General features: G+C 43.3%; 1 protein-coding gene across 1 annotated transcript; it reads right to left on the reverse strand.

Annotated features, from left to right (window-relative positions):
• Positions 1-1,824: 1,824 nt before the first annotated feature.
• Positions 1,825-5,287, reverse strand: LOC123107198 (uncharacterized). The gene is made up of 3 exons (XM_044529199.1): positions 4,824-5,287; positions 2,763-2,951; positions 1,825-2,020 (listed from the first exon to the last, which is right to left on the reverse strand). The coding sequence occupies exons 1-3, from the start codon at positions 5,070-5,072 to the stop codon at positions 1,943-1,945; spliced, it is 516 nt and encodes a 171-aa protein (XP_044385134.1). The 5' UTR covers positions 5,073-5,287; the 3' UTR covers positions 1,825-1,942.
• Between the last annotated feature and the right edge of the window lie 16,554 nt (positions 5,288-21,841).

Below are 21,841 nucleotides of genomic sequence, written 5' to 3' on the forward strand. Positions count from 1 at the left end.
AAAATACTTACAGCAAAAATAAATATATCTAGATGTATTTTTAAGTTTACATACATTCATTTTTATTTATTTCTGCGAAAGTAATTCAGGACAAAGGAAGTACTACATCTCCATGATATTCGTATCAGACATCTCTTTCCACAGAGAGGAGAGAAGGACATGCGATTAAGTTGTATACGCGATATAATACCTATGCCGCACAATGGGTGTCGACTGCATGAAAAAAGACGGCTTCCCTCCCCCTGGCGTGGCGTACGCGCCGCCGTGCATGGCCGGACGCGGTGGCGGGCAAATAATTGAGCGGGCGATCCAGCACCAGTAGTCGCCGTGGACCCGCCCGGCGCGGCCGGAGTCAATCAAGACGATCTCTGCATCGCATCGACAGCGAGGCTCGGGGAAAGAAACTGGCACTACTAGACAACTGCGGCCGGAGTTACGTGAATCTGTCAAGCGCGGCAGGCTAGGCTAGCGACTTGTTTATTTTACATATGCCATCGGCACTTAGCCGCCGGGGTACCTTGGATCTGCCATTCTAGGCGTTGAGTGCAGTGTAAGAAAATGCTCGTCGCTTTGACGATCTAGACAGAGCCAGACGCTCCATACCGATTGGCTGTCGTTGGCATGATAGCAGTGCAGTGCATGTGGCTTGGTTAATCTGGCGGAAAGGAACAGGGGAAGAAACCCCGCAATCTCGCTCACTTGCTGTCACTATGCGACGATCAGTTAGTCGATCGATCCACGCTGCTTGCTTGCAGTCCAGACAGCGAGACGCGCCGCACTGTAAACCGGTAAAATCTCGTGCCTGGAATTTTCTTCCCCGTGCGCGCACAAGACAGAAGAGCCCAATCCGTCCGTTTTTGTTGGAGAGCCGCGCTTGCCCACGTCGGGCGAGCGAGTAAATAGACCCAAACACATCTAGTCTGGCCTAGACAGCGAAAGGTGGTAGCAATATCGCCAGAAAGCGAGGCTTGCTGTTGGCCTGTCCGCGCAGCGGTACGACGAGGCCAAATGGGAAATGTAACGGACCATGGACGGGACGTGGCTACTCTCTGTTTGGCTACTCCGGACTGGCGACGCAACTGATCACCGGTCGGGAACAACATGGCACATGCGGCGAGCAATATCAGTATCAAGGTGATACCGGTAGTAGTGGTAGTAGTATAAGTCAAGAGATCACCAATCTTGGAGCAAGGTCGAGCAGCGAACTCAACCAGGATGTCTGGCGGGCGAGATACAGTCACAGATCGATGGCAACCCGGTCACTGCTGAAACAGCATAGCTGCGCAAATGGCTGAGTGGCTATTGGCAGGCGGTTAGAGGTCACTATTCATGCTGAATTTGGTTCTGCCAAAGTTTATTTTATTGCAAAAACGATGTAATGTACCGCTCCCCCAACATACCGTAAGAAAATGCATGAGAGCAGATCCCACCAGCCGTCAGGTAGGCATGTGGACTGCACTGTGCACATGTACTAGTATAAGCCAACAATGGCACACTGTAAATAACAAATGATTTAGTGAGTACTCCCATCCCAGTGGAGTACTGTACTACTCAAAGTTGGATCTCAAATTGCAGTGGCAAGACCTCCCAGTGGAGGCATGCACGACTAATAGTAAGATCTAAACACAAGAGGTGCTGAAACTACAGCTCTCAATTAGAATTCACTAGTCTGCAAAGTTTAAGAAAAGGCACAAGAATTCGCTAGTCTGCATTCAAACAAACGGCATGAACTCCAGGTCATCGAATTGGCGGGAGTAGCATTTATTGTAGCAAGGAAACTTTATTCTACACGGCCACCGTAGTTTGTCACGTACGTTAGGCATTTACGAGGAGTCGGAACTTCAAAAGAAACCATGAAACGTGCCTTCAAGAGAACCCAAAAGTGTTTCCTCTAAACAAAACTTCGAACTGGATGCGTTCGCTGGTGTGCATTTCTTCTTGATCACTTCCGCTTAGCACTCTCTTCCGCTCTAGTGAAAGCATCAGTCAGCACATCAACAACCCAATCCTTGGCATCCTCCTGCAAGGCAGATACGTCAAGATAAGTTGTCTTAAGCATCAAGCTCTAAAGCGAAAGGCAGGTCAAACCTTAAAAACATATGCAGATAAGGATGCAGGTAAGATCAACACATTATTAATAGAAAAGAGATGACTTGCTGCCTGATCTACCAACACGGAGACGTGAAAAGAGATGCGGGTAAGGGAGAACCAAGACAAAATTGATCCAACGCACGCCCACCCACATATATATCGAAAAGCGATATGATATTATAAACCTTGCTTTTAAGCTGAAGGCATGTTTGAGTGACTAACTAATGCCTTCAGAATTACTACACTGATAAAACAAAACATATATATATATATACCGAAAACTGCAAGCTTGTTTCCTCAAGGTGTACTTTGGCTACAAGTTCTATTATACTCTAGAGTAAATGTCTACCGCAATCACTCAAATTCCACAGAATATAATGAAATAACTAATGAGGACACGAGGTAAACCAAACATGTGTATGATACCTAACAAAACTAGCACCATAACGCACGGGTGACCCTGCTATTTATGTACAGCAGCAAGTTGTTGAAACATGGAACATCAGTATCTACTATGCATCAGCAATACATCTGTTTTCAGCACGGAAGCAAGACAGTGGATCCAATAAACTAACTCCACAGAGATGTAATATACCATCAAAAATCACAGAATTATACGTATAAAAATGCATCGATGAGATGATAGTGAGGAAGTTGTGTCTGCTACTTACCAGCCGCATTTTTTCCCCAGTTCTTAGGCGGGCATGTGGACGAGCTAACTTTGATTCAAAAGGGGTCCTTGGCCTGACTTCTTGGATTTCATCCCACTCTTCACGCGAAAGCATCCTTACTGTTCCTTGCTCAGGGTGACTATTCTTTATCTTGCGTTCCCTCCTTTCTTGGTCTGTAGCTTCATGTTCCTACCCAAAAAACATGCAACTAAGCTTCAGAGCATGCCAATTTCAGAACAGACAGAAGATTTTCTGAATACATGCAAACAATGCCGAGTTAAACTATTTGATCGACATATACAATATGCAGTAGGTAGACAATCTGGCAAACATCAGGATTGATGATTACACGACAAGGATGTATCTCTACTACCTAAAAAAAGGTTTCCACTCCCGTAAAAAAAACGTTTCGCTTCATCCGACTGTTTCGCTTCCCCTCCCCTTCCACCGTTTTTTCTGGTCTTTTCGGTTTTCTGATCAGTAAAATCCTTCCCTTCCCCATCCAAGCGCCTCCTCCTTCCCTAACACGGACCGGTCTCACCTCCCAAACGCTAGCTGTAGGGTTCCGGGCCGCCAACCACGCTCAGCTGATAAGATCCCTGTCGCCAGCAGGGGCAGGGTGCCGAGGAGAATCTACTGGATCCCCGCCATAGCCTCCATGCTCCCTTTCCTCGTGGCTGGTGACACCCTCTGCCCTAACCGCGCCACCTCGGCCATCACCGCCACAGAGCCTCCTTGTCGTCTCGGATTGATCTTCTGTGCCAGGATGGGTGCGACAACGAAACCTCCCGGACATCATGATATCAACCCCAACGCCGTCTACTTCAATCACATACATGACACCGCCGCCGTCATCCCGCACCTGCACGCCGCTTCAGGACGGTTCAGTGCACGCCAATGACCTCCTCGGCCCAGGTAGCCAGCCAACTGCATCTCTCTAATTGATTTCTCTTTATCTCTCCTTTTTTCCTATCTCCTGCATCTCGCCCGACGGAGCCGATTTTTCTGCAGGCTACACGACAAACCTGAGCATGACAACAATGTTAGGCGGCTCTCTCAGTCATTGATGAAGAGTCATGTAGCAGCAACCCGTAAGGAATTGTACTGCTCTAAACTGCAGGTTTGTTCTCATTGTGATTGGGAATATTACAGTAGAGAGTCAAACTTCAGCTTTCGTTGTTGTGGAATTACAATGCTCAACCTAAACACTTTCGCTCAGTGCCAGAGGACGTACCAATAAAACAAGACCGAAAAATAAACTGGGTCTTTCTTCTCTTCTGTCAACCTATCTACTGGTTTGGTTGCTGAATGTCCGAAATCACAAGCCTGCTGAAATTTTTTACACCCATAGCAACGCACAGGCAGTTACCTAGTACTACCTCAATCCGGAAATACTTGTCGGAGAAATGGATGTAGTATTTCCGGACGGAGGGATTATATCTTATATTTAAATCTAGGTGACTATTAGTTCATGAAATAACTAAGACAAATTCGTTCAAACATTTATTGAATGAAGCCATTAAAAAGGGACACAAAAAGTCAAACTGCAATATCAAATAACAAAACTATACCTGGATAATACAACATTTAGAGATGCTCTATTCACTACTCTACCATGGATAGATAATCATTTCATCCAATAAAGAGTTTCTTGGAAAGTCTCTTCTCTAAATGTATTTGATGCATTGTTGACAATACTAACAACCACTCTAAAATTCAGCTCGTTCCTAGAGGTTACATTTCTAGAAGCCCACATCTTACAAATCCAAAGTACTCCCTCCGTCCGGAAATACTTGTCATCAAAATGAATAAAAGGGGATGTATATAGATGTATTTTAGTTCTAGATACACCCTTTTTTGTCCATTTTGATGAGAAGTATTTTCGGACGGAGGGAGTATTCACTAACGCACAATGATCGGCCTTAGCACTTCACATGTATACAGTACGCAGATCACATGATTAAGTATGGGTTCAATCCTAAATAAACATGTTCAGTCAAATGCACGGCAGCTGCATCTGCAATTAACCCTAGAGAACAGCGGAGTGGGGGTGGAGGATACCATCATGAGGAGCTTGGTGAAGAGGGCGACGGCGGCGGCGGTGAGGATCATGGGCAGGGTGACGGAGTCGAGCCATTTAAGCGACTCCGGCGTTGGCACGAAGAACTCGTCGCGCCCCGGGTCGCGCCGACGCCGCCGAGAGCGCTCCCGCTCCGCCACGCTCAGCCGTAGAAGGTTCCCCGTAGATCCCTCGGCCAGCGCGGCCTGCCTCATGGCCGCCCCTCCCCGGCGCAGAACCGTCCGCAGCATCGCTGCGTCCACGCCGCCGGCGACTTAGACAGGACGACGGGTCCAGGGAAGTGGAGGCGTCGGGGAGGTGCGCGTCCGTCGCCGTCTGCGTGCTCCCAGGACTACCTAACGACGGACGCTGCGCCGCTCGCTTGATTTCCCCTGGCCCGGCGGCGGTCGTGTTTCGCCGGCGCTTCAAGAGGGAGACGAGAGACCAAGCAGGCACAATCCGAGCCGGCACGAATGGGCCTATAATGGTCGAGGGTGCGACCGAACTTACCAGGCCCATAAGCACGTCATAAACATAACGTAGGCCCATCGCACACACACACACGGTACTACTACTTTATTTCTTATTATCTAAAATAAAAATGGTATTCTTTTGTGGGTGCGGCGATTTGCCTCCCGGGCTGCGTGTGTATGAACAGTAAAATCGATAAAAATTAACAAGACAAATAAAACATTCAGACTTTTTTTTTTGCAAGCAAGATGCTCAAATGCACGATCTCTGTGCAAAATATGATGAAGTTTGGACATTCAAGAAGCTCGTGGCAAAAAAAATACAAATTTCGACTGTTTGATAAAATTTTGGTAATCATATGTCTGGTTTTGTCATTTTTTGCCACAAGCTCCTTGAACATCCAAACTTCACAAAAAATTGCACGGAGTTCACGCAGGGGGCATCTTGAACCACACAAAAAATTGGATTTTTTGGATTTGTTTTCTATTTTTTTTATTTTACCGTCCACTAGGTGCATCTGAGCACAGCCCCCAGCTACACACACATCACCATCTGCGTGTATCCTCATGGAATTGGCCCTAAGCAGTAGGCTTGTCCAGGATCTGAATGTTGCCGCGGCTCTGGTTGGATTTATCTTCGTCACCTGGTGGAACCATCTCCTCAAAGCTTTTTTGCGTTCGACTTCCTTTCCGAATTTAATCACCCAACCCCTTCCTTTTTCTAAAATGAAATCCATCACGGTTATATGCTGCATGTTTACGAGTTGTTAGGAATCTCAGATTCTTTTCCCTACAAGAGTTCTCCGAAAAAACGTGCATGCGTGTATCCCCAGTGATATATTGTCTTCGCCTTTAAATTTTTGTTTTAGATTTCTCTAGATATGGAGTAGCTGTGAATCGACAAGAAAAATTCCTAGACAGTTTGCTAGATCATAATCTAGTCGCAATTTATATAATTTTAATAAAACGTCCGGTCGTATTTCCTTTCCTTTACATTTGCATGCTTATTATTGGTCATATTAGGTTCATTTTTTTAGCCTTTTTCTCTTTCAGTGCGTCATATACATATGTTGTGAAATAGAGAGCACCATATTAATTCGCTCATCTCTTATTGGGTAGTTTAGACCCAATTTATTGGAGTAACTGTATGATATTTTGGTTGGTGACATGGACATTTTAGTAACAAGATTATACAATTTGTTGGGGATGCCCTCGTCATCCAAGAACTTATCGTGCAACCATTCCAATTAGGTTGTATCTAGTTTGCTCAATTGAATATGAGATAATAAATAAAGTGCTTTCTCATTGTACATTGAAGTTTGTACACGGACTGTTGGTTCATATACATAGTATTACATCCGTCTAGGTTTATTGTCCCTCTTCGTATTTTGTGCCAAATTTTGATCGTAAATTTGATCAACAAAATATAAATCATTTTATGCCAAATTGTGTCACAAAACTTATATTGTTGGACAAATATTCGAAGGATGTTTTCAACATTGTCCGGGAACTCGGTAACTGGTAACTGCTCGGTCGACTACTGATTAGCGATTAATCGGTTAATCGGCCATTTAACTGAATTAATCGGTCGATCATTAATCGGCTGCACATGAGAATATATTGGCAACATGTAACTAGTTTTTCACGTATTGTGCACCACATAATCCAATGCTCATAGCTACGTATTATACATTTATTCTAAAATATAATGTCGTAGCTCGTAGGCCTATAAAAAGCATGGACAAGAGGTAGAATTGTTACCTGGATGGTTTAATCATGATGCATCCAAACAGGAAGGCAACAAACCTACATAATTGATGATAGATATGCATTTGTATATGCTCTAAACTTGTCATTGTCAAGATAAATGATTAAATGACAGCAATACATGTGACAACAAGAAGCCCCGCATGAGACATGACAAGATAAATTAAAATGACAGCCACACAACTTGGCAATGTGCCCGTGCGTTGCAACGGATCCAAAATAGAATAATACATGTTCACAAATTTGAAAGAAAAACACTCTAGTAAGGAATGAGGTGAGGGAGGGATGTGGTTGGTTTCAAGATAGTAAGGGGTTTTCTGCAAATTGGAGCAGAGAAGTGGGGCCTTGTTGCAAAAATGCCACAACTTACCTCACAATCGTTAGATGCAGATCTGATGGTTAGAAATGACGGATGGCAGACACACCATCATCACCAATTGAGTCTTTTATAAGAGTAGAGAAATAGCAGCCACACATGTGAACATGGAATAATTCACTACAAAGTTCAACACAAATAGTATAATACTCCCTCTGTCCTAAAATATAAGAACGTTTTTAACACTACACTAGAGTCAAAAACGTTCTTATATTATGGAACGGAGGGAGTAGGTAATAAGGTTCACTGACCACAAATACTCAAATAGTTCTCACAACTCATAATGACCTGAATTGCCGCTTCGGTTACCCTTCCCCCCCTTTTTTTATGGATGCCATTTCAGTTACCTGACCCATCACCGATTAATCGGTTTGACAACCAGTTAATCGTCTGACAACCGATTAAATGCCAGTTAATCGGCTTGACCATTTAATGAAACGAGTATGTGCTACTCGCCTCAGTTAGGCACTGAGTAGCGATTAAGTGGGCATTTAAATGGTAACTCGGCCGAGTTCTTGAACAATGGTTTTCAATGATACTATTTTTATGGTATATAAATCTTTTTTATAGTTAAATTAAAGATCAAGGTTTGAAAAAAAATACAATGAGGACTAATAAACTAGGACGGTGGTAGTACAACTTTACTCTCACTCCTTATTTATTGTATGACACTTCATCAAAATTTCATATGACAAAATTTACTAACAACTACTTTCTCCATCCCATAATATAAGACATTTTTGTAAGCTGAAACATCTTACATTATCAGAATGAGGGAATATCTTTCAAGCATTGGAGATGCCTAAGAGGATGTGTACTAAAGCACACCTTTTTGTGTGTGTGTGTGTAAATGTACTCTCGTATGGGGGCTTAGTACCTGGGCTTAGGTTGTTGCTTAGTATTTATATATGGGAGTACCTAAAACTCATCTAGATGAGACATAATTTGGTCGTATTCACCTCGAAAATAAGAATAGATACAACCCACGTCAGCACACACGCATCTTATAGTATCACATCCAATGACTATAAAAGATGAATGAAACCAAATTATATCTCATCTAGATGAATTCTAGCAAAACTGTTTATATATCCTCTATTCTTAGTTAGTGCAATCCATTTTACTCAAAAAAAAAGTTAGTACGATCCATACTCCTAAAAAAAGTTAGTACAATCCATTATTTAATTTCCAAGACATCCTCCTCAGCGACTTCAGCGCCAGGTAGAGGAGGCAGCGCTCACACGCCCCTCTCCATGAGCCGGCCCAACTAATAGGCGAGCGATTGCTCGCGACGCGCCGCTTCAAAGGCACTTCCTATTTAGCGCTGCAGGCGCCAGTTTGTATGCATTTTGCAAACTGGCGCCTGCAGACCTTCACGCTGGGCCGGCCCAACTCAGTGTCCCTTCGTCTTTGTAAAACGCAAAAAAAAAAATGTGAAATCATTAATTAAGGAGTACTCGTTGCAAAGAGCACTCCACTTTCCCAGGTCGCGACAAGTGACGCACATGCAGCGCGCCACTTATCGCAACCTGGGAGTTTTCTTTTTTTCCGTAGATCCGTTTATTCAAAACATTTTATCTCTTAAACCGTGCGTCCAAATCTCGAACCGTTTTCACTGTTGGATTCCTCGCGTCGAGATCTTCAAAACTAGATCCCATGGTGATAGGTTTTGATGAACTTTTTTTTCACGAAAAAACCGGAGGAAAAAAACCGGGCGCAAAAACCGGACCGGGAGCATGGTTTTTTTCCCTTTCCGAAAGAGGGACGTTCATGCCTCTCGCGAAATCACAATCGTGCCTCTCATGGAAGCAAAACCGTGACTCTCGTAAAAGGAAAAAAAAACAGAAAACGCGTTTTTTTCCGTTTCCGAGAGGCACGGCCGTGACTCTCGCGAAAGCACAACCGTACCTCTCGCGAAAGCAAAATCGTGACTCTCGCGAAAGAAAAAAAAACAGAAATTGCGTATTTTTTCCGTTTCCGAGAGGTACGGCCGTGAATTTCGCGAAAGCAGAACCATGCCTCTCGCGGAGCAAAACCGTGACTCTCCCGAAAGAAAAAAAAATGCGTTTTGTTTTTCCCTTTCCAAGAGGCACGGCCGTGACTCTCGCGAAAGTACAACCGTGCCTCTCGCGAAAGCAAAGCCGTGTCTCTCGCGAAAGAAAAAAAAACAGAAAATGCGTTTTTTTTTCGTTTCCGAAAGACACGGCCGTGACTCTTGGTAAAGCACAACCGTGCCTCTCGCGGGAAGAAAAACCGTGACTGTCGTGAAAAAAAAAGAAAACACATTTTTCGCGCAATTTTTTTTTTGATTTTTTTGATGGAAAAACTAAGAAAGACCAGGGGAAAACCAAAACGTCGAAAAAAACGGGGTAAAACCATTTAAAAAGCCGAAAACACGTGTGTAAAAAAACAAAATCCGAAGGGAGCGTCCAGCGCGACACGTGGCGAATGGCTGAGAGCGAGCGCGCCAAGTGGCGCTGATCGTTACGAGGCTCCCGAAGGAGCGCTCGTTAACTAGTTGCTCCCAGAAAAATGATGCGCGAATAAATATTCGATCCGCTGGCCTCCTGTTTGCTGAAACAATACACTAACCACTAGGCCACATTGGCAGCTTAGGATGTTTCCATCCTTTCCTTTATTTACTTTGTCCCGCTTTTCCTTTTTTCCATTTTCTGTTTTTTTCCTTATTTGATGATTTTTTCTTCAAATTCCTGAAGTTATTTCATTTTTTGATGAACTTTTTTTCTTCAAATCGCGAACTTTCTTTCTAATTCGATGAACTTTTTTTCAATTTGTATGAACTTTTTTCAAATTCGATGAACTTTTTTCAAATCCGATGAACTTGTTTCCAATTCGATGAACTTTTTCAAATTTGATGAACTTCTTTTCATAATCAATGAACTTTTTTCAACTCATAAACTCTTTTTGAATTTGCTATTTTTTCAAAATATATTGAACTTTTTTTATAAGATGAACTTCTTTGAATTCATGAACTTTTTTGCATGTTCGTGAACTTCAGTTGAAATATATGAACATGTTTTGAAATAATTGAAACATCTAAACGTTATGTAATATAAATAGCGCGTATAACTTACTGTGCTTAAAAGTTGCGCGCTGTAATTAGTCACTTGTAGTTAGTTGGTCGATTGGTCACCTGCCCTGAATGTAAGCGCTGTGTCGCGAGGTCGAATTTCGTTGACGGCATTTTTTTGCTGTTCTTTTTTCGCGGTGTGCGGTCCTGGGCCGGCCCACCCAGACGTCGCTGCGAGCGCCCGGTTGCGCGGCGCCGAAGGCGCGCAATAGGAGGTCCCCGCTTCAAGTCCTGATTCGATGGTCGCTCGTTCGGCAGTTGACCACTCCTAGTTGTCTGGTCCACCATGGACCAGTTGACCGTTTACTTTTTGAGAAAATGCTAAATTTAAAAAAAAACTGAATTAAAAAATGTTCACAAAAATTGAAAAAGTTCACGGGTTCAAAAAAAGTCCATGGATCTGATAAAGTTCACAAGTTCAAACAAAAGCACATGAATTTGAAAAAAGTTCATCAATTTTAGAAAAGTTCATGAAGTTTGAAAAAAATGTTCAGAGTGAAAAGTTCATGAATTTGAAAAAAATCATGTATTCTAAATAAATGTTCACGGGTTTGGAAAAAGTTTGTCGACAACAAGTGAGTCGAGGAGCTTGACTCTGTACTATGGGGTTTGCGCACCACGCCTAACAGATTCATGGGCTATACTCCTTTTCCATGGTTTACAGGGCTGAGGCCATCCTCCCTAGCGATCTCATCCATGACACGCCTATAGTACGCATATACGAGGAGCAGGAAGCGGAGTGTAGTCGGCAATACGACCTCGATGCCCTGAAAGAAGAGCGCGATGTTGCCCGAGCATGCTCAACTTTTTTATCAACATCATGCATGGCACTACGAGAACCGCGAGGTCCGAGCAAAGGTGTTCAACATTGGGGACCTGGTCTTACGACACCATCCAAACAAGCCAGACCCGCATAAGCTATCTGCACCATGGGATGGACCATTCATCATCGACAACGTGCTCACTCGAGGAGCATATCGAATCCGGGACGTAAAGGAGGACCGCTTGGAGCCACACCCCTGGAATGTTGCCCTGCTGTGCTGATTCCATGGCCACTTGCAAAGTTTATCTTTATCCTTTTTATGTTTTTAAATTTTAAGCTAAGGAATTTATTTTCATGTAAAGTTAGAATCGATACATCGGCTTCTTAAAAAACTTTGTGTCTCCTTTTAGGTCAATTTAATGATACACATGATGTAGTTGATGGCCACACATTGCGCATCATTCTCCTGAAGTGGGGGCTCATTGAAGCTCCTCGGCCTAATATACCTCGGAACTATCAAAGAACTCAAGAACCCTATAGGACAACGTTCACGGAGGGCTCTTTGAAGCACCTCGGCTCGATCTCCTCGGACCCACTACGTCCGAGGAGCATCAAACCTCTAACAACGGGTTGCCCGCCTGCTACTTCCTACATTTTTTTCAAGCGACAATTGCATCAATTTTGACTTGAGATTTTTGCCAACCTGGGTTGTCTAGCTCCTACGTCGAACCCTTACGTTCCCAATTGTTTGGTTGAGGGTATAATTGGAGTGCCTCCGTGATTGTTTCTTCTAGGATCAACCTGGTTAAGCACCTCGGACGGTTAAAGACAAAAGCTATCAGTCACAAGATCTGAAATTGGTCAGCACGAGAAAAGTGAATATCACGGTTGTTGGGGATGTTCCCCAGCATTGAGACCCGACAAGTTTCTTGACCCGGCCAGGAGCCAGGAGGTTCCATGGGCCAGAAGCTTTCCCGGGTCGAAGGAAACAAGAAGCTCTAAAGGATTAGTAAGACGCTCCCCAAAAGGCCGGCTCACAAGTGGGCTGTGAGGGAGCCGACTTAATGTGAAGGCCCAAGGGAAGGATAATTTCCTAATTTTGGAGGAAAGATGAATATAGAGTTTAGACTAGGACACGGGTTGACAAATATGACCTGAAATCTATTATAAACCTAGAGACTCAACCTGTTACATAAAGGGGAGCCCCTAGGACGAAAAGACTAAGTTGCAATCTCTCGAGAGCTAGGTTAGCGAATCCGCATCCTTGTAATCGAGATCATCGTCAATATCAATCAAGCAGGAAGTAGTGCCTTACCTCCACCACGAGGGGCCGAACCTGGGTAAATCTGTGTCCTTCATTTTTGATCAATCTCGTTCAAGCGACCACATAATTGTGATGGCCTCCAGACTTAGTCCTTTCACGAGGGCATCTGCCGTGACAAAACAACAACAACAACGACCTTTTCAAACTGTTAAGGTATAATTGTAGGATTGGAAGCTACTTTGGCGCATCCCAACGAAAAGCCGACAGAGGGACTCCTTTTCCGACCTCATCGGTTATGTTATAGAGCAACACAATGACTCCATGTGACACTTACGTTTTGACCTAATGGCCGGATTGCCTTGCTTGGCATAGGATCGCCCGAGGAATCGAGCTAGATGCCAGGAACACTGCTTTGTCCACTGGCCAAGGAGGTAAAAGCCGGTGGCTGGTTAACAAAAGTATTTCAATTAGGGATGTGAGCGATAGCTGACAAAATTGAAAGTTCTTAAAAACGATTATTTCATAGAAACAACTTAGATTGCACATGAAAAGTTCACGCTAGACCATACATTAATTTTTCTATAGAGATAATATCACCGGTAGTCATAAGACTTGCGCTTAATGTTCAGTTTAATGATAGAACTTTGAAAATACGGAATTGCAGTTACTTAACTTGACTAAAGTATGCACATACGGTCACAAAAATGTTTCAGGCATATCCATACATATGGGCCCACCTATCAGGGACTGATGACGTTGGTCGGTGTATCTTTGCACAAAACATCCTTATATATTTTTATTCTAAAAAACAGACCCACCGTGATGCTTTTTTGCACTAAACACCCTTGCATTTTTTATTTGCAACAAAGTCAACCACCCTGCTGTGAAAATAATGCCTAAAAAGTCGACAACTCTGATTAACGCCTAAAAACAGCACACCAGGTATCGAACATACGACGTGTGTTTGTTGTTTGTCGCGCTACCTAGCCAAGCCACTCATCCATCAAGTTCTCTATTATCTATCTCTACTACTTAAAAAACGAGCAATGCGCGTTCCCGTTTCGCTCGCCCCCTTCGTCTAACCTCCACATCCCCACCCCCACGTAATGAATCCCCTCCACGTTAGTTTTTTTTCCTTAGTATAAACATCCCTCCCTCCACGTTTTTTTTCCTTAATAAAATGGCCTTTATTAAGCATTAAATTGCCTTCCTAATCCTCTTCTTAATATGTGTTATTTTCACGATTGGTAAGTACAAGGAAACCGTCGCCTCCGTGCATGCTGCCCCGAGCTCGCCCTCGTCTCACCGTCCGTCGTCCGTCGTCTACGACCGCACCGCACTGCCCAGCTACAACAACACCGCGTCGACGCACTGCTGTCCGCTGGGGGCGACTGCATCGCGCCTCTCCGCCTACAACAGCGCCGCGCTCGACATCACCACGTCCTCCCGTCCGCCGCCGGCGGCTGCACCGCGCCTCATTGACCTACGACAACGCCACACCCGGCAACGCCACGTCCGGCAGGCCTACGCCCTGCCGCGGGAACAGCACGACAGACAAGCTCCGCCTGCACCAGGTATGTGTGTCGCCCAACTGTTTCTCCATGTCGGCGAACTTCTCCAAGTCGCGCCTCCCCTGCTCGTACGCTGCCCCGACCAGCACGTCCAGCCGCCATCTACCCTTTCTTCCACCTCCGTTGCTCCCGTTTCTGCCTCCTCTCCCTATCTAGCACGCGCTGCCCACTGCCGCTGGCTGCTCATGTCCAACCTGTGCTCGGGCTCGAGCACATACGCCCATGTACATCTCCATAGATCACGTGTGCCTACTTGCATCATGTTATTCTTATTTCTTGCAGTTTTCTATTCTCGGATCTCGCATCATGAATAAATCTTCAGAAATTCATCGATCAATCTTTTGTTAATTTCGGTAATCTGCTACCAAGTACCAACCAGTGTTTTCATGGTGAGTGCATAGTGCCCCTGGGTTAATGGATCCATGAACCTGTGCAATTTACTACTGATATACATGAATAAAAAAGATACAATAATTTGCCAAATGCAGTGGCTTGCAATTTTATTGATAAACCTGCACCACTTGGGGGATTTATTGGTCTCACGATCCATATACTCTATCCATCCCATTTAACAAGCTGGCTAAATGTATAAATGGATGCACGGACGTAGTACAATGAAAGCTGCCAGTTCAAACTCCTAATAGTAGATTCTGTAGGCAGTGTTGCTGGTGTTTTGGTTCTATATACTTCTAGAACCTAAAACGGCCATAAGTTTTGTGCTAATTCTGAAGATATTGTTCACATGCTAATACTGAAGATATTGTGTATACTGAAGTTTTACCATATCTCCTCGCCTATGTTTTGTTACTGAAAAAAATCTCTGTACGCTTGAACTGCTGTTGCATGAGCCAGAAGTTGATTATGAGCTGAAATCTACCATTTGTAGTGAGACTTGAGAGACGCTTATATGTTGCTAATTCACAGTAGTATCCTTCGGAAGTATTTGTTTGTTTGTTTTCTCACATGTACAGAATTGCATGCATGCTCTTTTTGCCAGAAAATGTGCTTCAGAATTATGTGTTTGCTCGGCTATGCAAAATTAGGCAGTGAACTATTTTATGTCCAGAATAGATCATTTAATTGCACATGAGTTAAACAGTTAGGGGCATCTCAGACTATGCAGAACACAGATGCACAAGAGACTGTTAGCCTAACATCCTATGGATAATCCACCTTGTCCATACAACAGTTTATATTGTAGCTGTTATTGTGAAGATCACTAATGGGTTGACGCCACCGCGATGATATTGTGATGAATTTTATGAAACGTACAAGAACTATTTTATTAATTTCCTCATTTATTTTCTTTGCAAATGGAGTCTCCTAAACGTTCCAGTGAACGCACTCCCTTTAAAGACCTGTCCAACTCCGTCAACGCAAGTAATGTTGATTGGATCACGTGTAAATGTACCATCTGATGCGCATCAACTAGCTAAATTGTGTGCTTTTTAGGTGCTGTCGACATTAGTAATGGAGGGCAACCTACACATATGAAAGAACGCAAGAGGCAACGTGCTAGGGAGCGATATGTGCAAATGGATAAACAGAAAAAAGATGAATTACTACGGAAGCGCCGTGAAGCCTATCAACAAAAAAGAGCTCGACCATTAGTTAGTTCTGAAGAGGCGAAAGTGGGGGCAAGTCCATTTGTGCTCTCCCAAGTGCAGATAACGACAATTGGTCAAGGTGTGCTTCACCATCGAGTGGCGGCTTATTATTTGCAGTTATATCATTTGCCGGTTCTCTACTTCAGCTAAACCATCTGATAATTTGTTTAACAAGGGGACATTGCATGGAACAAGGAAAATGTGGTTCCTGATGAAGATAGTGAGTGGTTAAGCAGAAATGACACATACCAAAGAGGATCAATTGATTTGCCATCCCATGGGCAAGAAAACCTCATGACTGGTATGAAGGCCAATAATTAGTGGTTAAAATGGAAGCAACTTTGTTAATAAATCATCATGTACTATACTAAATATGTGATTTTTTTCATTTGTAGATATTATTGCCATCAACAATTGCAGTAATGATGGGCCCACATCATCGATGATTCAACCACAACCCGTAGATTCCAAAGAGCGGAAGAGGCTATGGGATAGGGAACGATATGCAATGATGGATTGCAAGAAAAAAGATGGACTTCTAAAAGGACAGCGTGAAGCAAGGGAATCATCGTTAGGTAAAAGTTGCCTAACACTGGACAAATATGTCGGTAATATGATTTAACACAGATTGATCATCATATTTCCATGTCAACCACAACTCTTACTTTAGCGTTATCATGTGACTTCATTAGAGAATATGTCAGTAATATCATTTAACACAGATTGATCATCATATTTCCATGTCAACCACAACTCTTACTTTAGTGTTATATGTGATTTCATTAGAGAAACTTGAATTAATACGTGCGAAGGATAGGGCACGCTATGCCAATATGACTCCCAAGCAAAAGCACACAGAGATGACATTGCGTGCGTCGGCGCGCAATACTCTGAGCAAGGATTCCACAGTCATGGAGAACCCATTGTATATCCCTACGATTGTTCCTCATGGCTCCATACCCACATGTGATTGGTCTATTCCTGAAGTCAGCGGAACCCCTGTTTATATTCAGTCTGCTTCGGAGTAGATGTCGGATGGGGAGACCCGTGATATGGATGTGAGTGAAATATCACGGAGAAAGCATAAACACATGGAGAACGACATGCATTGATGAGTCGTCAAAACGAAGCATTCTATGAAAGTACTAAGAAGAATGAGACTGCACCGATGGATGAAACCTCGTCGATGAATATGGAAGGCGTAAATGGTTCAGAACACCAAACCCAATCAATCATTGTTAATAATGGTAATGTTCTTCCTTCGTTATGATAATTCTCTAATGGAATTCATTGATAGTTGTAATGACCATAATTTTATGTTGTATATTAATAGAAAACACATCTCCAATGCGCGAGACTGCCCAAAAACACCCAACACACTCACAAGGCAATGATTACGGCCAGTTTTTTAAATTTTAGAACAAAGAAACATTGCACATCCTATTTGAGGCATAGGGCTCATATATAACAATACAATAGGTGGTGAAGAGGGTCATCTTGGAGGAAGACTCAGAAGACGAGGAAGGCTACATGTTCGCTGGGATTGGTACTTTCATCATGTTCCACGTTGTAGCATGTACATCATGTGCGCGATTTTAGTACTCATATTGTTCACTATCATTTCAGAGGATGACACCGATGACGATGTTGAAATGGACGAGTCTGACGATGAGTCTGCCTCAGTTGCAAGCGTTCCAGATCCCTATGACATGGTGTATAGCAAGATCCCAACAGACGCACACAAGCTGAAGCCAGTGGAAGACTGCAAGCACTGCTATGCAAAGAAGTTTGAGCGTGAGACCATGGGGTTTTGCTGCCGTAAGGGGAATATCAAACTAGCCAACCTGGATACGCCACCTGAGCTCATGAAGCTATAGACGAGTGATGACCCTGTTGCTAGGCATTTTCGTGACAACATCAGGTTTTTCAATAGCCATTTCTCATTCACCTCACTATAGTGTCACCTTGATAGTGATACCACTAACACATTAAAGCATTCTATCTACACATTCTGTGCCCATGGCCAAATGTACCACAACATACGATCATTTGGCAAACAAGATGGTTTGGATCGTAGTCACCTGGAGCTCTACTTCTACGATGATGATCCCAGTTTAGAGCATAGGTATCGCAGTTGTCGCAAAGAGTAGTGCCAGAAAGACAAAGAAGTAATCACACAACTGGTCGACATACTTCGTGGCAACCCATACTCGGAACACCTCCGTAGTATGGGTCATGTTGATCATGTTGATCCAAACTACATCACCTCTAGAGCAATCTTATCGACGCGAAATGACTGTGTGGATAGGATAAATATAAAGATGATCAGCCGATTCCACGGAGATGAGATGATGTATCATAGCTTTGATTCAGCAGTCGATGACCCTCATAACTATTATCCATCTGAGTTCCTTAACACTTTGACCCCTAATGGGCTGCATCCACATGTATTGAAGCTCAAGATAAACTGCCCTATTATATTGCTCAGAAATATTGACCCCTTGAATGGACTTTGCAATGGCACGAGGCTGGTGGTTCGAGGATGCCAGAGGAATGTCATCGATGCAGAAATTGTGCTAGGGCAACATGATGGAAAGAGGATCTTCTTGCCAAGGATCCCCCTTTGTCCCAGTGACGACGAGATGTTCCCTTTCCAGTTCAAGAGGAAGCAGTTTCCTATTAGGCTCAGCTTTGCCATGACAGTCAACAAGGCACGGGGGCAGACTATCCCGAACGCGGTTATATACTTGCCCGAGCCAGTGTTCTCTCATGGGCAGTTGTATGTCGCGCTATCTAGATCCACTTCTAGAAAGAACATCAAGATCCTTATCGCCGCGACTACAGACAATGAGAAAAATGTCTCAGATGATAGTAGAAGGAATAGCTCAAATTATAGCAAAAAAAAGAGCTCCAACAATAAGAAAAAGACCTCAGACTATTGCAGCATGAATAGCTCAAATTACTGCAAAAACAAGAGCTCCAACTGTCCTGTTGGTAATTACACGAGGAACATCGTCTATAGGGAGGTACTTACATCATAGGTGATATATCTGTCACTTATACTTTTAGTAATTATGCTTTGTATTTTTATTATGTGTACATATATTTTTGAATTAAACTAGATATTTCTATATTTTTAATTATGAGAGATTTATTTTGTGCAGGCCACCTCCATCATGGGGAGTCATTCATGTTTATGTAGCGACCCGACCTCAAACGGTCAAGCCTCTGTGCTTCAGTGTCATCCCTGGATCGGTAATGCTGACACACAGAGTACTCGAAAGATTTATAACAGAGTAGCAATCACACACTTATTACATAGAATGTCTCATAAGAGAACTTATTATAATAAATATGGCTTAAGGCCATCTAATACGATAACAACGGAAGGCTTGGAAGATAAAGTGAGTCCATCAACTCCAACGACATAGCTGAGCTGCACGGCAACGACCTAACGAACCTTACTCCTCGTGTGAAAAGTCCGCAACATAATCGTTGCAGCCCGAAAACTGGTCAGCACATGAAATATGCTGGCAAAATAACACAGTAGAGCAAGAACTGACTAATGCTATCACTACATGCATATTTGGCTGGTGGAAAGCTCTATGATTAAAGTTTTGCGTAAAGCCAATTTTTCCCTACAACGAAGGAATAGATTTTATTTAACTATCATAGTAGTTGAAACATCATTGAGAAGGTTCCTCCAACTCAATCCCAATTAAAAGTAATTATCAACCCAACAATATAAATTTAGAGTGATGAGATACATATGATAATCCAAGTACTAGATACTTAAGATGTCCATAACCGGGGACACGGCTAACCATGATTAGTTTGTACACTCTGCAGAGGTTTGCGCGCTTTTCCCCACAAGACTCGATCTCCTTCGTTGGATTTCTCGCACTACCTGGTGTTTGAGAAACGGATGACTGATACACAGTCTTTCAGAAGCATTAACTCTAACCCCGGGTAGACAGTACCAACTTACATCCCCTACATCTGCTAGCCTACCACTAGAAGAGGTCATGCAACTTACTCCACTATGCTAGAGCCCATAATAGCTTGTGGCTGCACACGAAAGTTTCCAGCATAAAATATCTCAGTTCCCTTCTGAGCCTGGGTGGCGGACCTTAGGATTATCACACGGGTACTCCAGGATATTCTAGGACAACACTGGATTCTCCAAGTGCCCGACAAGCAATCCACCCAGATGTGTATTAAAGTTGCCACCTTAAGTTGAACCATTAATTAACAATCTCACATCTGTCATGGATTCACTCACCCAAACCACGTCTACGAGCATAGCATGGCGATATAAGCAGTACGTAGAAGTAACTCCCAAGGGTTTGATAATAACAGGGCTATAGGTTCTACCTCATCAACTACTTCCCAATCCCACATGTTATCAAGTCCTAACCATGCAATGTTTGAGGATTGAAACTAATGCATAAAAACTGGATGATAAAGGGGTATGATCAAAGTGTTACTTGCCTTGTTGATGATCCGCAAAACTTAGAGACTCGTAGTAGCACGCTTCGCACTCCGGGTGTTCTATCACAAACAAACAATAGCATACATAAGCAATCAAGCAAAGACGCACGAGTAAAGTACAAATAGGAAGACCTAACCAGAAAGTTCAACTTAAGAACTCCGGTTTGCAAAAAGAACCAAACCGAACGGAGCAACGAAACTCAAACTGCGAAAGAACCAGATTCGATTACTAATCTAGACTAAAGTCAAATTTTACTGTATCAAAATCTTGTTCAAGTTGGCTGAACGGAAAGAGGGTTTCGAGACGAAGATCTAGGTGCTTGAATCGCCTGATTCCGATAAACGAGCAAAAAGATAAACTAAAACGAAAATCGGATCAGAAATCGCGATCGAAAACAATCGCGGAAAATCCAAAAAAAGAAAAAAAACTGACGAACAGGCTAAAGAACGAACGTTCGCTGTCTGTGGCTAACGAGTGAACACCGTTCATTAAAATGAATGTACGGACGAATGTCCGCTAAGTAACTAAACCGAGAAAACCGGCGAACCGATCTAAAAAAACCGAAACTAGGTTTTTTTTAAAACCGATGGTTATACCTAAACCGAAAAAAACCGAGCGGCTCTGAATCGGATCGGATCGGCGGCGGCGGCTTCGGCGGTGAGAGGTGGGGCTGCAGGGTGGCGGCGATGGCGGGGCGGTGCGGCGCGGCGGCAAGCGGCAGGCGAGGCGCGGCGCGACAGGCGGCGGCGGCTCCTGCTACTGCTGCTTGGCGGCGATGGTGGTGGCGGTTTGGGGCGGCGGCGACGGGGTATTTAAGAGGGGGCGGGGCGGGGTCGGCTTGGGGAAGGGGCAGGAGGAGTCCCGGGCGGCGACGGCGGCGCTGCCGTGTCCTAGCCGGTCTCGGGCACGGGGAGGCGGTGGCGCGGGGTTGGGCCGGCCTGGCTTGGCTGGGCTTCGGCCCAGTCGGGCGCTAAAGTTTTTTTTAAACAGATCCCACCGAAAATAAATCCTAGAAAAAAAGTAAATAAATAAAAAATATCTAAAAATGCCAAAACAAATTTTCATTGTCTAAATAAAATATTTAGAACAAGATGAACATTTTCTTGGCCCTAAAATGCAATTTTGAAAACGTGCAATTTTTCTAATGCAAATAAAATTGCAATAAAATTAAAATAAAAAAATATTTGATTTTAATATTTTTCCTCCAATATTTCATTTTTTTGGAGAAGTCATATTATCTCCTCTCATATATTTTAACATGAAATATTTTTGAAAAGAAAAACAATTAAAACAAAAAATCTTCGTTCCAATATTTGATAAAATTCAAATATGAAAATAGTGAAATCCCCGACTCTCTCTCCGAGGATCCTTGAGTTGCTTAGAATTTTAAGGATCAAGCCAAAATGCAATAAAATATGATATGCAATGATGACCTAATGTATAACATTCCAAATTGAAAATTTGGGATGTTACAGTTTAACACAAAGCTTGGTATTGTGTATTACTGAGAAAATCTGAACCAACTATGATTTCAAATAATTGTGCAATAATTGGTCATAGAAATTGCTTAACTTGATTGTCATACAATAATACGTTTGCTAAGTGAAGTTTGTGCTTCA

This window comes from Triticum aestivum, chromosome 5A (assembly GCF_018294505.1).
Source record: "Triticum aestivum cultivar Chinese Spring chromosome 5A, IWGSC CS RefSeq v2.1, whole genome shotgun sequence".
Classification (NCBI taxonomy): domain Eukaryota; kingdom Viridiplantae; phylum Streptophyta; class Magnoliopsida; order Poales; family Poaceae; genus Triticum; species Triticum aestivum.

Bases quoted from the DNA above. Each gene is read 5' to 3' on its own strand.
- LOC123107198 (XM_044529199.1), bottom strand. From the start codon at position 5,072: ATGCTGCGGACGGTTCTGCGCCGGGGAGGGGCGGCCATGAGGCAGGCC. The intron at 2,952-4,823 runs GTATCCTCCACC...TTTTTTGGGTAG, and splicing joins TCACCAAGCTCCTCATGATG to GAACATGAAGCTACAGACCA. The intron at 2,021-2,762 runs GTAAGTAGCAGA...TCTGCCTTGCAG, and splicing joins CTGGGGAAAAAATGCGGCTG to GAGGATGCCAAGGATTGGGT.